Here is a 16,204-nt window from a genome sequence, read left to right as displayed (position 1 = left end):
CTTGTGGTAGTTTTGCTGATGGTCTAGTCTGGTTGATACGTGGTGAGTTTCTGCTTCATGCAGGCGTTGAGACTTTAAACGTGATCGTAGGTTAGTATGAATGTTCTGTAGAAGTGAGAAAGACTGCTCACACAGACGCGGAGCCAAACACACACTCACACACTGCAGTGAGTGACGGGCAGTGGGTTTTACGTTTTTACAATCCCTGCGCGGCTCACCTTGCTGCCTGTGACCACAACCCCCCCCCACCACCACCACCACCACCACCTTTCTTCCTCACACATCCCGTCCCCGCAACTGCGCGCTCTTTCTCAGAGACGGGAGCGCGCAGTTTTAGGCACGGCAATTCACAGGTTTCAAGCTGGTACAAACTCTGTGAAATAATAGATAATTGGTAAACAGATAGTGCTGGCGCAGATTTTTTTCCTCCAAGCACCGCTACCACTGCGTGCCCCTCTGGCATCGCATCCCGCCCGAGAAGGACTGGTCAAATGAAAAAAAAAAAAAAAGTATAATTAAAGATTTGTCTGCGAGCCACATGTGACCATCAAAAGAGCCATATATGGCTTGCGAGCCATAGGTTCCCGACCCCTGCCTTAAATGCTATGACCCCATCCTATATCAAATACCTCATAGTCCTTTACCACCCAAACAGAAAACATAGCCCACAAAATGCAGGACTGCTTGTGTTTCCTAGAATTAGTAAAAGTACGGTTGGAGGTAGAGCGTTTAGCTACCAAGCCCCTGTTTTATGGAATAAACTCCCAGCTCATGTAAGAAGGCCGACACAGTTTCTACATTCAAAGTTAGACTGAAAACATTCCTCTTTGGACAGGGTTATTGTCAGACTAGTTATTTATTAGAGAATATTTAACTTACTGTTAACATGTTTAAATTAAACTTAACAATAACAATTAGTTGTTAGTGGGCTGCATCTCAACCCATCTACGACCCGACCTGACCCTTGTACCACACACACTTCAAGGGATGATCTGTTTAGTTTAGTCATTATCTATTGAATTCTATGACATTCATGTTTATTACACAAACTACCAGTTTGAAGTCCATTGAGACAACTATTGTTGTAATATTGGGCTATATAAATAAAATGGAATTGAATCATGGTGTACAGGTCTTTCTTAATAAAGTTGGGGAACTAATTTTATCTGACAGGGATGTTCTTGTTTTTTTACATTTTGAGTCTGAATATTTAATTGTCAGAAAGACATTTTCTATGTGGAGACTATTTCCTACGGCTGTGTTTTGGCAAGAAGCTGGTGATACAACGTCTATCACAATACACATGTCACAATCCCCAGACTGTACCAAAAACAATATATTACAATTTTTTGAAAGAGTATGACTTGAAAAACCTTTGTCAGAATATCAATACACATTTCAAATAGATAAAATTGTAAAATAGATATTAATTAAGGATCAACAGGAAGTGTTTCCTAAAGGAAAACTGTTTTCTGAAGATGGATTTCACAAGAAAAACTAGTTTCATACAAAAACTTTATTTCCTACAGGAAGACGTGTTTTTTGTTTTTGGGTTCTCAGAAAAACACTTTTAAAAATGAAAACTCATTCTTCCAGGAAAACTGATAGGGAGAAGTTTCCTGCAGTCTAGTTCCCGTGTAACATGAAGTTAAAGTCATGGTGACCTTGATGCTCCTGCTGGGGTGAAGGCTGAAATTCAAGAGAGGAAAGTCACATCTGAAGCTATAGGAAATGGTAAAAAAATAACAGAAACATTTCATTAAACGGGTCGATTCATTTAAATTAGTTTTAAAAATAAAACATCATTTTAGTGGCAAAAGCAGGAGTCTGGTCCAATATTAAAAAGTAAATGAATTATAGTTTTACTTTCTTATTTTATTAATTTATCTAAGAGTTTACAATGATTCTGATTTGATTTAGTCAGAAAGTTTTATAGGAGAAAAGCGAAGCAGCATGTATGGTCCTCACCAGTCCTGAAGTAAAATTGTTCTCTTCATTCATCATTTGGCCATCTCTGCCCCCCCTCCTCACACACATCCAGTCTGTACTCGTACAGCATGAAGTTCAGGATTTTGGCAGCAGCTTCAGGCAGAACAAACTCCCTGATCCTTTTGAAGCCCATGTGCTCGTACAGTTTCTGGGCTTCTGTCTGCACCATGGAGGTGTGGAGGACCACGGCGGCGTAACCCCTGTCCCGGGTGAAGTCTTCCACCGTCCTACACAGAGCCTTAGCGATGCCCCGTCCGCGATGACTGCGGCGCACCGACATGCGCTTCAGCTCCAAGCAGCCGGGCGCGTTCTCTGCAGGCAGACAGGCCACCGTGCCCACCACCCGGCCCTCGCTTTCAGCCACCCAGAAGCAGGAGTCCGGGCTCCTCAGGTAGCTGGTAGTCACGTCCCGAAGGTCGCTGCTGAGCGTGGCCTCGATGTACCTGTTGAACATGTAGACGATACCCAGCCGGGCCACCGCCAGCAGGAGGGCGACAGCCAGGAAGGGCAACAGGTAGGAGTTGGAGCTGGTTATCAGCGCGCAGAAGGTGCACATCAGCACCATCTGGGTCAGAGGCTGTTTGAGAACGTGCACAAAGGAGGAGGGGATGTGCTCGCTCATGCCCAACGTGAACACCTCCTTCACGCTCTCCGCGTCCTCCTCCTGGTACTTCCGGATCTGAACGCCGGACATGCTTCTGCTTTTCTAGGAAACGAGAAGAAAGGAGGAGGGAATGATGATAATCTCCACCAAGGCTGCAGTCTGTCAAAAGATTTCAGTGAATTTAGAGCTGAAATCAAACTGAAACTTTAAACAGGCAGAACGTCTGATTTAAGATCTGAAAGTGACGGCATTCAAGATGAGCAGATTAACCAGCCGTCACCAAAGCAGCTCAAAAGAATTGTTTTCAATCGTGAAACTATAGCTTTCAATGTAGCCTTTATTTACTGTCCATCTACACATTCTGGTCAAGAATATTTTATTGTACATTATTAATCTATATTCTTGCTTTATGATTTTTTTAATGCATTGTATGTTTGATGTTCTTACCTCCATGATTTTAAACAAATGTTTGCATTTCTGTCAATGTTACTGAGTGTAGCAAGTGCTGCGGAAAATCCCTTTATTTTCCAAGTAAAACTGTCGTCCAGAGACAACAACAGCTCCAGTATTAAAATATGATACTTTCATAGTTAAGTAAGGGTTAATGGCCGACGAAGTGTGCGTCATTACTTTTTAACGCACGCCGTGGAAGCCTGAACCCTCCAATGCGAAGTGTGCGTTATTAAAAAGTAATAAATGCACACTTCAAAGACCATTAACCCGCTTATACCATGGTCACTTACAAAAGCAATACATATTAACCAGCTTTTAGACCTTAATTCTTGTTTTTTTTTCCGATTTGGATCGCTTTTTTCAGAAAAAGCGGACTATTTGTTCCGTGATGAGGCGCATCGCGGATAGGTATAGTCTGCGTCGCGCCGCACCACCGCTCCAGTCAAGATTCGGCGATATATCTATGCTGATCTTTCCGATTGGTTGAAAAAAAATAGCATCATTCAGAGAGAAAGTTCTCCTCTTACCGCTTGTTTTTGTCCAAATGATGAAGCAAAAGGTCGTTTTAAAGAAGCCGGCGCAGTGATACAAAACATTTAAGCTAGGTGACCGGAACTTCTTTTTTTTCACCGTGCGGTTATCAGGTTTTAACGCACACCCAGCAGCTAATCAGAATCGAGTATTCACCCGGACCATGGTATAATAAAAGAAAAGACCAATGAAAATGGTGTTATTGAACATGTTCTTGTGGCATTTTTCTGATGATAAAAAACATTCAAATTGAATTTCTGCGTTTTTCTTTATTCAAATCACGGTGAATCAGGAGCGGATGAAATGCCATTTGAAAAAGATCATCTTTGTGACATAGAAAATGTGCAACAAGCTCCCTGCTTCTCCATTCTGATGCATCCACTTACAGACAAATAAATCCATGAACATCTTTGTTTTCCTCGTCTGAGCTGGAATCTGGATCAGAACTGTACGGCTGGATAGCTCCAACTTTGCTAGCCATTTTTGTTGCACCCGTAATGCTAAGTTGGGGGTGTTGGGAGCTCAAAGCTAGCAGGTAAACAGATGAATGCTGGGAAGTGCACTCACAACTTGGAGGCAAAATCCTAATGAACTCATGTTGCTTTGCGGAGACTATGTCCTGGAAAATGATTAAGGTTTTCTGATTTGGGCTAAATTTGTCAGAATAATAATTAGAAGACCACTGAAAACCCTTTTACAATAGATGAAAAGATGATCGAAGTGGGACTTTAAAGGGTCTTTATCATGCAAAATCAACTTTTTAAGCTTTTAGGTGTGTTATCATTCCTTAGTAAAAACAACCCTAAAGTGATATTTTGTTCCGTTCACACGTTTCTGAGTATTCCTCTAAAATTCTGCTCTCTGAGCACCAGCCCCTCCCAACCCACCGAAATGACGTATTGTGACGTAGATTAGTGAGAACCGCCCCTTCCAGGAAGAGTCTGCACTGCCAGCTCCGCCCCCCGGCTAACACACACGCACACTTTCTCCGCTGAGCTAGCAATGATCAGCATGAACACTTTAGTAAGGCTCCACAACACACACATCCATCTTTGCCAAAGTTTGGACGTTATTTTCATGAGCGAAACACAGACACGCTGCTGAGGCCGACTCTAAGTTGATGTCATTAAATGGGCGGCACCCACACAGAGCAAAAGGCGGAGCCTCAGAGATAGAGCTGCCTTATCTCTGGCTAGGAAATGAGCTGCAATAAGAATTAATATTTCATTTAAAAACTTGTTCTTTAGTGTGCCAAAGGTAAAATATTATCATACATATGGATATAGTTTACTCTGAAAGGGTTAAGAATAGCATGATATGGGTCCTTTAAGGCTGAAGTAGCTAAGTAAAACCTATACTGTTAGAAATAATTCAAAAAGGGTGAAACGGAGCAAATCCAACATCTATCCTTCCATCTTCAGAACCCGTTGAATCCCTTTTGAGGTCACTGGGTTGCTGGGGCCATGCACACCCAGGGGCAATTAACCTATGAGGCCTGTTTTTGGACTGCGGGAGAAAGCTGGTCGCACATAAATATATTTATATAAATATTTAGGGTAGAAATTAAGATAATTTCAGACGTTATACATCAAAAACCATTTATTCTTCATCAAAGAGATTAGGGCTGCACGATATGAGGAAAACTTTCAATATGCGATATTAGTGATCAATATTGCAATGACGACATAACTTTCGATAAATTAATAAATAGCAAAAAAAAACATTTCCATTTGACTGCAACAGTTTAATTTATATAAGAGTCAAAATATTTTAAAATTACTCCAAATGACCTTCGTCTACATAGGAAGCCAGCATCCAACAAAAAAGCTCCATCCGATTGGTCCACAACATCAAGGGCTCCATCTGATTGGTCAAATGCATAAATGGATTTATTGGATTCGTTAAATAGTTCAAGCTGCCATAAGATTATTTTAGCACATTTAAGGTTTACCATTTATTGCGATTTTCGCAGACTTTTGCGATATGGATTATTGCACAGCGTGAAATTACGAAAACGATTAATTTACAGTATATTGTGCGAACCTAAAAGAGATCTACCTCTGAAGGGCAGAGTTTTGCTTACAAAAGCAGGAGGGATCTCTCGTTTGACGCTGCTCAATCTTTACAGGTTAATAACAGTCTACAAGGCAATTAATAAAATATTATATAACTTTTAACAGAGAAATATAACTCACTATATCTGAAAATGTCTTACTTTAAATACCTATGATAAAGGTGTCTTAAATTGTATTGATCTTAATGCACTTAATAATACACTAAAGGTGTATGAATTAAGAAATATTTAAATAGCCCCACATCTATTTGGAACTTTTTCCACACTATGTATTTTCAAAGTTAGGTGGCCTTAACTTCCTCCTGTGCTGTAACTACAGTTTTCCAAAAATCCCTTTGGAACTTTCAAACTTCCATCAACAGGTTGTCGTATCTTGAGCATTGATTTACAAAACAACTTTTCTCCACAGAGTGTATTATTTGGAATAACTGTGATATTGTTTCTAAAAACAAAACTCTGTTTTTAAGTAACTGGGTAATATTGGCATCATTTTCTTCAGTCAACTATTCAAAGAACCTGAGTTGTTATTTAGCTACTCAGAATTCATGATGCAGTATAAAATACCAATAACCCCCAAAGAATTGACAGTGTTTGATGCCAAACCGTCTGCGTTTTGCATGTTATTCAGGTGTTCCTACAGCGATCCTCCTATGACTCTTAATCATCCTGAAGAGTTCAAATCTCCTCTAGGTAGTTTCTGCTTCCATTCTGCTAAACAGTTGAACTCAAAACTCAGAGCTGTGTTCCAAGATCATCTGGTTTCTGTTCCATCATCTACTTTTTATTGGGCTAATTTTATACCTAACATTGAATAGAAAATAGTCTGGTCTTTACCACAAAAATTCTTAACAAAGTCAAAGAAATCTCATTCAAACTAATACACAGATTTTATCCAGCAAAGCATTACTGATCTACATTTAAAGCTGACTCAAACACCAGTTGTCCTTTCAGCAAACACAAACACGCTCTCATTTATTCTGTTCTTGTGAATTCACGTACAAATGATGGAAAAACATCCACAAATTCATCACCAACTCTATTTTTTGCTGATTTTCAACTGTATTCTCGTTTTGAACACAAAGATCGTGATGTTTTCTTGTTTATAAATATGTTGGTATTCATCGCTAAATTTCCCATTCACAAAAGTACATTTGCTAATAAAAAAACCTGAATTCTGAAATTTGAACTGTAGCAATATTAAAGTTCTGCTTCAAAAAACGATAAACATCTGTAAATCTTTTGAATTAGTGACATAAATTAACTCTCAAAATTTCTATTTTTTCTTTTCCATTTTTCCATTTTAGTTACTTGTTCATTTCTTTCTGTGATGCTTTATTTAGTTATTATTGAACACCAGTTTGTTTGGGGGGGATTATATTTCTTATAATTTTGTTCTAATATTTAAGATTTTCAAAAGGTCAAAACAATGTTGTTTTGTATTCATAACTGTGTTTTACTCTAATATTGTATTGTTATAAATGTTTTTTTTTACTGTATTCTACAAATTTTCCATTTAAAAAACTATTTATTCTTCTTCATTTAGTCATAAAACCGTTTTGTTTTTGTTGTTTTTTTGCATTGCTCCAGAGGAAGAAAGGTGGAACTATTTAAATAGATGTATGAATTCTAACATTCAGAACTAACTTAAATCTCATTAGTTTGAAAAAAGAAAAGCATTCAAACTTGGCTTTCATGATGAAAACGGATGACTTGTAATAACTGAAGACTTTTGAAGGACTTTTGATTTGATCCTACAGCAGAACTGATCATCGCTGCTACAGAAATAACAGCTCAAAGCAGTCTGGTTCTATTCTTCTAACTTACCTGGTAACCTGCCGGCTGAAGTTTGGTCGGAGATAACCAGCTGACTTTGACCCACAGAACGGAGAGAGGACAAGGATTACGCCTCAGGCTGCCTCGCACTCATCTGTTCTTCTGTCGCTTCCACGGGGGATAACTTAAGTTTGGTTTACAGCGACTGCCTGCGAGTCATGTGGTCATTCTTAGAGAAGACACGAGCAGATTTACATCCGGTACGACACTGTTATGTATCAATAAAGTTTTACCACTTTGAAGGGAAATCGCTCTTCCGCTTGACACGCAGCGTTCAAGGACACTGGGAAATTTCACAATAAACAAGTCGGTGGGTCTTGATCCAGATTTTCTCTGCCGTGCGTGTTTTTCAGCTTCAATGGCCTTTTTGACCAAAGTTTTTACAAATAATATTTGGCTCGTAGGAATATGGGAGCTAAAATATCTTATTTTTAAACAGAAAAATGACCCCGCTGACGTGTGAATAACTGCAGGTACTGATCTGATCAAAATAGGTCAGCTGCTTTTATATGGTTGGTGAGAAATTAACTTATGATCAGTTTGTCTTAAAATGGTCTGTTTAGTGTCTTACAGGAAAAACGGTTCATTTCAAAATGGGGCTTGAAAATAACTTACTGCAATACTGATGTCTTATGGTTGTTTTAATATGCTGTTTGTTGTATTGGTTAGAAATGTAGATATAGTTGCTTTATTGTCACCAGTTTCTCCATTTTGTGAATCACTTTCTGCATTGCAAGGCTCCATTGAAACAAAACCTTTCTTAAGGTTCCCTGAATGCCACACTGTCCAGACCCTTGACCTGGTGCATTCAAGAACAACTTGTATAAATTCTAGTTTCAAAACTATTTTCTGATTTCTTGAGTTGTCAAATATTCATTTACAGGCACAAAGACATTCAGAAACCCAGAGTTCTGGCAGAAAAGGCAGCAGAACTTTACAAACTTTGCATAATTAAGACACAAAAATCAAACATTCCTACTTTCCTCTGTTTTACACTGAAAGATTAAGTGCAGTGCAATAAAAAACTTAAATTCACCTTTTTATTTTTTTGCCATGTTTAGATGCAGATGAGGCTTTCTCATGAACTTCTGAACTTTCAATCACTTTGTCCGTCTGGCTGGAGATCAAGTCTGAACTCAATCAGAGTGAAGTTGATGATTTTACCAAAAAAGTCAGGCAGAACAAACTCCCTGATCCTTTTGAAGCCCATGTGCTCGTACAGTTTCTGAGCATCTATTGCTACCATGGAGGTGTGGAGGACCACGGCGGCGTAACCCCTGTCCCGGGTGAAGTCTTCCACCGTCCTACACAGAGCCTTAGCGATGCCCCGTCCGCGATGACTGCGGCGCACCGACATACGCTTCAGCTCCAAGCAGCCGGGCGCGTTCTCTGCAGGCAGACAGGCCACCGTGCCCACCACCCGCCCCTCGCTTTCAGCCACCCAGAAGCAGGAGTCCGGGCTCCTCAGGTAGCTGGTAGTCACGTCCCGAAGGTCGCTGCTGAGCGTGGCCTCGATGTACCTGTTGAACATGTAGACGATACCCAGCCGGGCCACCGCCAGCAGGAGGGTGACGGCCAGGACGGGCAGCAGGAAGGACTTGGAGCTGGTTATCAGCGCGCAGAAGGTGCACATCAGCACCATCTGGGTCAGAGGCTGTTTGAGAACGTGCACAAAGGAGGAGGGGATGTGCTCGCTCATGCCCAACGTGAACACCTCCTTCACGCTCTCCGCGTCCTCCTCCTGGTACTTCCGGATCTGAACGCCGGACATGCTTCTGCTTTTCTAGGAAACGAGAAGAAAGGAGGAGTTACCAAGGGGACAGTTGGTACTGGACTGCAGAGGAAGAAAAAGAAAACAAGACCATTTATTTCTTTACTCTATATATGGATTTATAGCAACAGTTCTTCCAACACAACATAATAATAATGCAGAATATTTAGCAACCGACTGTCTAATGTTACGAGGATGCTGCTAATAAAGTTTTTTACGCATTGAATTTTTATGTTCATGTTTAGAAAATAATTTTTTTTTGTATATATCGCCCCACTTTAAAAGTCAGACGAGGCTGAAGTTGGGGTTTGAGTTTTTATCTTTGACAGTTATGGGTTAAGATAAACTTTACACTAAAATTAAGGGAAACTGGGGGCTAAACAAACAAACAAACAAAAAAATCAGACGCTCACTTCAGTTTAGTACAAACGGGTCCGTGAAAATATGGTAGTGAAAAAGGTTAAACTCATTTTGTATGGAATTACAGTTCTGCCATAAACTGAAAGGGCGTAAAGACAACTAAGCGGCGTATTTAGGAACTGAGCGAGTGAACCTTAAAACCGCGCAGGCGCAATTCTAACTGAGCAGTGATCTTGCGCGGTCAATTCCTTTTTGCGCGCTCATGTGGATTTACGCTCAGTGTTAAGGGGGCATTTTTGTCACTTTTGGGGCAGGAACCTTTGATCTGATTGGCTGAAATTTGCATGGCTTATCGGCGAGGCAGAGGGGCGGGACCTTCATTTTTCAGTGCGGGGGGGGGGGGGGGGGGGGGTTAACAGGTGGCTCTTGAGCTGCATGCAGCTAGCTCTCTGCCTTTTATCATATTTTCTATATTCACTACTTTCACAACCATAAGGTGAAAGTCTTACATTTTCTCCAAAATGTACAGAGCGGCCCTAATGTGTTGTTGCGTTACTTCGGTAAAGAGGATCTAGGAGAGAACAGCATGAGAACAATATGGAGAGAGGAGAGGACGTGAAGAAGACCCCCCCCCATAGTACAAAGGAGCAGATATGAGCACAATGCAGAACTACTTCGTTTTGGAAACCCTGGAAATGCAAAGAGACACGATTATGAGGCATAGTGTAAACTGCAAGCTATCAGCTACGCGGAGGAACACGAGCAGCTGTGGTTCGGTTAAATTAGATCTTCACAGATTCGGACTTCCTGCTTCAATAACTCTTCTGATCAACGTTCAAATGTGTCAGCAAGTATCTCACTCATTTTGTATTAACACAGATAGTGAACTACAAAAGCATTTTTAAAGAAAAGAGTTCGTTTTTATTGCCTTTTAATCAGAATTGTTCGTTTTAAGCTGTGAATGCAAACAGAGCAGCGAGCCGGCTGCCAAGAGACCGTCAACAAAGTGCAACCTCTGTGAAACACCATTCTGTAAAAATCAGTGAACTTTTAAAAAGCGAATAAATGTCTATATTTATATGAACTGGTAATGAAGACTCGTCAGCATAGTCATGCTACATTATTATTTATTATACTAAATTTTGTTAGAAAGTCAACCTCTATTTTATTTCGTATAGTTCTTAAAATTTAATAGAGATATGAATCATAACATAAATGCTCAATAGCTCTGAAGATATTAAAGTTTCTGTCAGCAAACCTCCTGTACTGACTAATCATGACCTTATTTTCCTACTAAAATAAAGATTATGCAAAAAAAATTTTTTTGGCACCTTCAGAGCTCTTCAGGATTTTTGACCAAATCTGATCCATTTGTAAATATGAAAAATTCCTATAAATAAACAAAGTGAACTATTGACATTCTTTATTTTAGTATGACAATAAGGTCATGTCAAGTTACTGATAACTTTAGTCATGATTCACATCTATTAAAATTTGAAAAAGTATATGAAACAAGATAAAATAAAGATGGAATTTCCTACAAAATATGTATTGTAACAAGAATATGCTTTATAATAGTTTTATGATTTTTTTGTAAGATTATTGATTTTTACACAGTGGTGTTTCACAGTTCACAGAGGTTGCACTTTGTTGACGCTCCCTTGGCAGCCGGCTGCTGCATGTCTGCATTCACAGCTTAAAGCGAACAATTCTGATTAAAAGGCACAAAAAAATGATCTTTCTTCAGAAATATATTTGTGGTTCACTCTCTCTGTGTTAATTCGAAAGGATTTAGATACTTGCTGACACATTTGAACGTTGATCAGAAGAGTTATTGAAGCAGGAAGTCTGAATCTGTGAAGATCTTTCTAACTTATCGAACCTCAGCTGCCAGAGAATTTAAAATAATGAATCCATGGTTCGGAAGTGAGGACGCTGGAAAACCAACTCCGACAAGACAAGAAGACGCAGCAGCAGCTGAGTTTCCGCGGAAAAGGAAAGGCCTGTGTTGGAAGAACGACTCGAGGATCAGCGCTGCAACTTCCAGCAGATGACCGTGAAATGCTGTCCCTCCTCCCCCCTTACCGGGACGCAGCGCCGGCGAGTTACGCCACACTTTGGGACTGCAGGACTTAAACTTGGCCTGAAGTGTCTGCTTTCACTGTTCTTAGGAGCCGCACGGCAAAGAGACGGACTCTGATGATGAGGAAAGGGAAGCCGGCGTGTCTGATAGAGATGTAGCCCAGCTGTTTCAGATGCAGAAGATGAGGACTTTGATGGATTAGAAATGCTGATTGATGACTGAAAAAATAAATCACAACCAACTCAGTTTTGCGCTCGCTGCCTTTTTTAAACACACACCAGCGTGCACGTTTCACCGGTATGTGTGTTAACGTTAAATACAGAAAAAACACTAAACTGAAACGGCGCCGTTGTAATGATAGGAGGGGGTTATGGCACATAACATGGCTTTAATTGTGTGTTTGTCTGGCAGGTCAGTGTGTGTTGTGGCTCATTAAATATCACAGTTAGAAATGTCAGCTCTGTGTGTCAAACTTGTTCGTCCCCCCCTGTTAGAGGCAATCATAGGAAAAAAAACGCGGATGTATCGTGGATTAAAACATTAACCAACGACCCAAAACTAAGGTAAGAAAGTGCAGCGGGTTTTTTGTGCTGTAAGTTTTTCTCATGTGAAATTCACTGTATTTGTTACCGTTTTAATGCTTTAAATCCACATTACAGCCGCTGTTCGATTTCTATTAAAGCCCCAAAATGAAAGTCCCGCCCCGCTGCTTGGCATGCAAATTTCAGCCAATCAGATCAACCAGAAAGGTTCCTGCCCCCAAGTGACAAAAACGCCCCCTTATCACTGAGCGTAAATCCAGGTGAGGGCGCACAGGAGAATTGACCGAGCAGCATCACTGCTCAGTTAGGATTTCAGCCGTTCAGTTGTAAAATACGGGGTCGCTTGGTTAGAATTGCGCCATCACAGTTTTAAGGTTCACTCACTCAGTTTCTAAATACGCCCGCTTAGTTGTCTTTACGCCCTTTCAATTTTTGGCATTTATGTAATTCGATAATTTTGAGTTTACATGGAAAGGGTTTGTTATTGATGGGAGGAGCTTAGATCTGATGACATCACGCAGGTGTCATGAGATCAAAACTCTAAATGCTGTAAAATTAGGTTATATAGGGCCTGAATTTATGTATAGTTTAAAAAAGAATTTAGACTTTTTTATATTTTCTAAGTGACCATTTTATGTCTTATTCGATTTTTATAAATAATTTTTACGTTTATTTAGCAAGTTTTGCATTTATCCGTAAATATCTAGTGGTTAGGACTCTTCCCTCACAGCAAGAAGGCCCCTGGTTCAAGTCCCGGCTGGGGGACCTGAACCAGAACATCAATGTCCTTTCTGTGTGGAGTTTGCATGTTCTCCCTGGGCATAGGTTCTCCGGGGACTCCGGCTTCCTCCCACTATCCAAAAACATGCTTCATAGGTTAATTGGTCACTCCAAATATTCCACAGGTGTGAATTTGGGTGTGCATGGGTGTGTGATATGTGTGACCCTGCAACAGACTGGCGACCTGTCCAGGGCGTCCCCTGCCTTCGCCCACGAGTGGCCGGGATAGGCTCCAGCAGCCCCGTGACCCCAAAAGGGATAAAACGGAAGAAAAAATGAATGAATACATTTATCCAACTATTTTAAGATCAGTTTCTCTCAATTTTTTTGTCTATTTTATTATATAATATCAAAAATAATTTACTTGGAATTTTCTTATTTTTAAAGAAATACCGCAGACATTTTTTCCAATAAAATGTAGTTTGTTAGTCATCTCGGATGGGAGACCCAGTTAACCCGGCGGTTAAGAGAAACAGATGATTAACCCACGGCGAGACCCGTGAAGGTCACATGACTCACTGGAGCGGCTCAACTGAACGCAATTATGAGTCATTAGCCTCATACAGACAGTAATGGTCTGCCCCACAGTCACGTCACCTGCACAGGTGCGCAATCAAATCGAAAACACCTTTATAGGAAGATAAGGCGCGTCTCCTTTAAGAAACGATGGGATTGATTAGCTGGCAGCTGCTAGCATCGATGTTAGCCTTCCAAAGCATTGGGTTAGTTTGGATTTTCTGTCGGCATAAAACGCATAAATGTTAAGTTAAACAGACTCACCTGCTCTCTTTTTCCCTGGGGGAGCTGCAATAGAAGTCCGTCGCAACAGACGTCTTTAATCTGTCACGAATCAACGAACCATGCTAGCTGCTCTGCAGTGCTGCATTCAAGCGCCTCGGAAAAATGTAAATAAAAAAAACGGGCATTGTTGAGGTCAGTGGGTTTCAGTGACGCAGTCATTTGTTACTCGTCGTTATAAGACGAGGGTCGATGTAATTCATCACTCACGTGTAAATTCCTTTTATTTGTTCGAGCATTTTGGTAGTGTTTAATCGAGTGTGGATTTAACCAAGCTCATGGAACGCAACTAGCGTGACGTGCTGTTCGCATTTAACGCTGATTGGACCCCTAAAAGTAAACACTAGATTCTCTAGTTCACTCTTTCACTTGTTCAAATATGTACAAAAAAATGTGACACCGTATAGTCTTTTATTTAATTGTTTTTATTATGTGAGTTCTCAGTGACGTCACGGAGGACTGGTTGACTAAAAAATTCGCGTTCCAAACCGGAAGTACCCCCTGCTTCCAAGAAGCCAATATTTCAAAATAAATGCATCTAACAAGTTTACGTTTTCATTTAATGATGCAGATACTAAAATATTACCTGTTCTTTTAAAATATAATGCCTGCCATGTGAAAAACACAAAAACATCAGAAAGCTATGGAAGACAGTAAAAGGTTATAACTGATAAATGTAGTTATTTAATGTTTTTCTTGCTTTAAAGTGTCATTTTTGACTTAAGGAGAAAATGAGAAAATATGAGAGATTTTGACTATACTGACGCAAAAAGCTGAACATCTTTATTTTTTGGGTCTAAATAAAAATGGAAAGAAAATTATTTTTGGGAAAAAAATCCTATAGACTTCTATTAGGAAATAAAACAGCCATTACTCAGTTATTCTATTTGTCAGAAAAATCATTCCTTCTCTGCTACTTTTTTAGCATGTTCTTGCTAACCCTATTTTTTCTTGATATTTTTTACTAACTGGGCAATTAGATGTGTCAATAAATGGATGTGGTCTTAGATCCAACGTTTGAAATGTTTGACAGATTTTGTGTAGCCTGCTTTCAAATATCGACTTCCAACAAGCTCACTCTTGATTGGCAAGAGTGGTTTCCATAGAAACGACTCAGACCTACTCACATCAATCACTGGTTACTGATGTTGTCTGGTTCCAACATGGCGGTGTCCGTATCGCAAAAAAACAGCGGCTGAAATGACTTCATTTGGTTGGAGATGGAAGTACTACCGGTAAGTCATTTTTCATGGGTGACATCACACTCACGTTGTCCAGTTCTTAAATACAGTCTCTAATCAGAACCTAAAACCCCAAAAGTATGAGGAACTTCACATGGAAAACTGTTGTTATAGAAAAATAGCTCTCGTTTCAGGAGATCTGTTCTAATGGATGAATTTAATGGTGATGGATTCACTGTAGGATTTAAGAAAAAGTTGGCTTAGACTGTTTCTGAAACATCTCTCATTGAAGCAAATAACTTTTTTTTCTTGATGGAGACACCACAGCTTTTTACTGCTCTGTTCTTACAAGACTGTCAAGGCGCATTCTTCTTTTTATAAACAGATACCGCTGGCATGGTCCAAGATTTACGAGCGTCAATTTTCTGTTGCCTTGTTCCACATTTGAAATATTATAAGAACAAATGCATAACGTACAAACGCTTAGTTAGATATTTAGCCAGTAGGGTTGTGTTGAATTCATTCAACACAGTCAAATTCCTGTCTTTGTGAAATACTTTTCTGTTGTTTTTGATGCTGTTCCTTTGAGATTTTCAAAGCTTGTGGTGTCAGACTCCAGGCCTTGAGGGCCGGCATGCTGGTTTTCAAAAACCCTGCCTCCACCTGCTGCTGATGACCTGAACCAGGTGTGTTTTGCCAATAGAAGCTACAAAAGCAGGTTTGTTTAAAAACATGGAGGGCACCGGCTCTCAAGGACAGCAGCTTAAAACCTCTGCTTTAACCCTTGTTCTATCCTAGGCACTTTAACATTGGGAGTTGGGTCATCTAGACCCACTAGACAGTGCTCTGAACCTGTTTTCTTCAATGATTTGTGATCTTCACTGGTGTCCATGGATTACATGAAATCTTTCCACTTTTATCCACCTTTGTCATGGTAGGGAGAACACCTCAATGGAAGGGTGGGGTCATAGGACAGCACAAGGGTTAAAGGAACAGCAAGCTGCATGTACAGCTGTGGGGGAACATCTGCTCTCTGAGCCAGTGACTGTAGAAGAGAACTGGACTGAGTGAGTGAGAGTGGCATCACACATATAAAATGGTTTACTTCCAGCTCCAACCAAATGAAGTCAGTTAAATCAAAATCTTTTGCACAATACAAACGCCGCCATGTTGGAGCCAGACGACATCAGTAAGCTGTGATTGGT

General features: G+C 40.2%; 2 protein-coding genes across 5 annotated transcripts; both read right to left on the bottom strand.

The window, feature by feature from the left end:
• Nucleotides 1-830: 830 nt before the first annotated feature.
• LOC101160033 (probable N-acetyltransferase CML1) lies at nucleotides 831-7,999 on the bottom strand. 3 transcript variants are annotated; one of them, XM_011490786.3, is made up of 3 exons: nucleotides 7,476-7,999; nucleotides 1,969-2,695; nucleotides 831-1,722 (listed from the first exon to the last, which is right to left on the bottom strand). In XM_011490786.3, exon 2 carries the CDS (start codon nucleotides 2,681-2,683, stop codon nucleotides 1,994-1,996), a length of 690 nt encoding a protein of 229 aa, XP_011489088.1. In that variant the 5' UTR covers nucleotides 2,684-2,695; nucleotides 7,476-7,999; the 3' UTR covers nucleotides 831-1,722; nucleotides 1,969-1,993. The 3 variants fall into 3 exon arrangements, with proteins under 3 accessions (XP_011489088.1, XP_004082835.1, XP_011489089.1); XM_004082787.4 differs by having other exon boundaries at nucleotides 831-1,689; XM_011490787.3 differs by lacking the exon at nucleotides 831-1,722 and having other exon boundaries at nucleotides 1,855-2,695.
• Nucleotides 8,000-8,156: 157 nt separating this feature from the next.
• On the bottom strand, nucleotides 8,157-15,819 carry LOC101159785 (probable N-acetyltransferase CML1). 2 transcript variants are annotated; one of them, XM_004082786.4, is made up of 2 exons: nucleotides 13,801-15,819; nucleotides 8,157-9,267 (listed from the first exon to the last, which is right to left on the bottom strand). In XM_004082786.4, exon 2 carries the CDS (start codon nucleotides 9,253-9,255, stop codon nucleotides 8,581-8,583), a length of 675 nt encoding a protein of 224 aa, XP_004082834.1. In that variant the 5' UTR covers nucleotides 9,256-9,267; nucleotides 13,801-15,819; the 3' UTR covers nucleotides 8,157-8,580. The 2 variants fall into 2 exon arrangements, with proteins under 2 accessions (XP_004082834.1, XP_011489087.1); XM_011490785.3 differs by lacking the exon at nucleotides 13,801-15,819 and adding an exon at nucleotides 11,701-11,735.
• Between the last annotated feature and the right edge of the window lie 385 nt (nucleotides 15,820-16,204).

Source organism: Oryzias latipes, chromosome 22, assembly GCF_002234675.1.
Source record: "Oryzias latipes chromosome 22, ASM223467v1".
In the NCBI taxonomy this organism is placed as follows: domain Eukaryota; kingdom Metazoa; phylum Chordata; class Actinopteri; order Beloniformes; family Adrianichthyidae; genus Oryzias; species Oryzias latipes.
This window is presented reverse-complemented; position numbering and strand designations above follow the sequence as displayed.

Coding starts and splice junctions, on each gene's coding strand:
- LOC101160033 (XM_011490786.3), bottom strand. CDS start 2,683: ATGTCCGGCGTTCAGATCCGGAAGTACCAGGAGGAGGACGCGGAGAGC.
- LOC101159785 (XM_004082786.4), bottom strand. CDS start 9,255: ATGTCCGGCGTTCAGATCCGGAAGTACCAGGAGGAGGACGCGGAGAGC.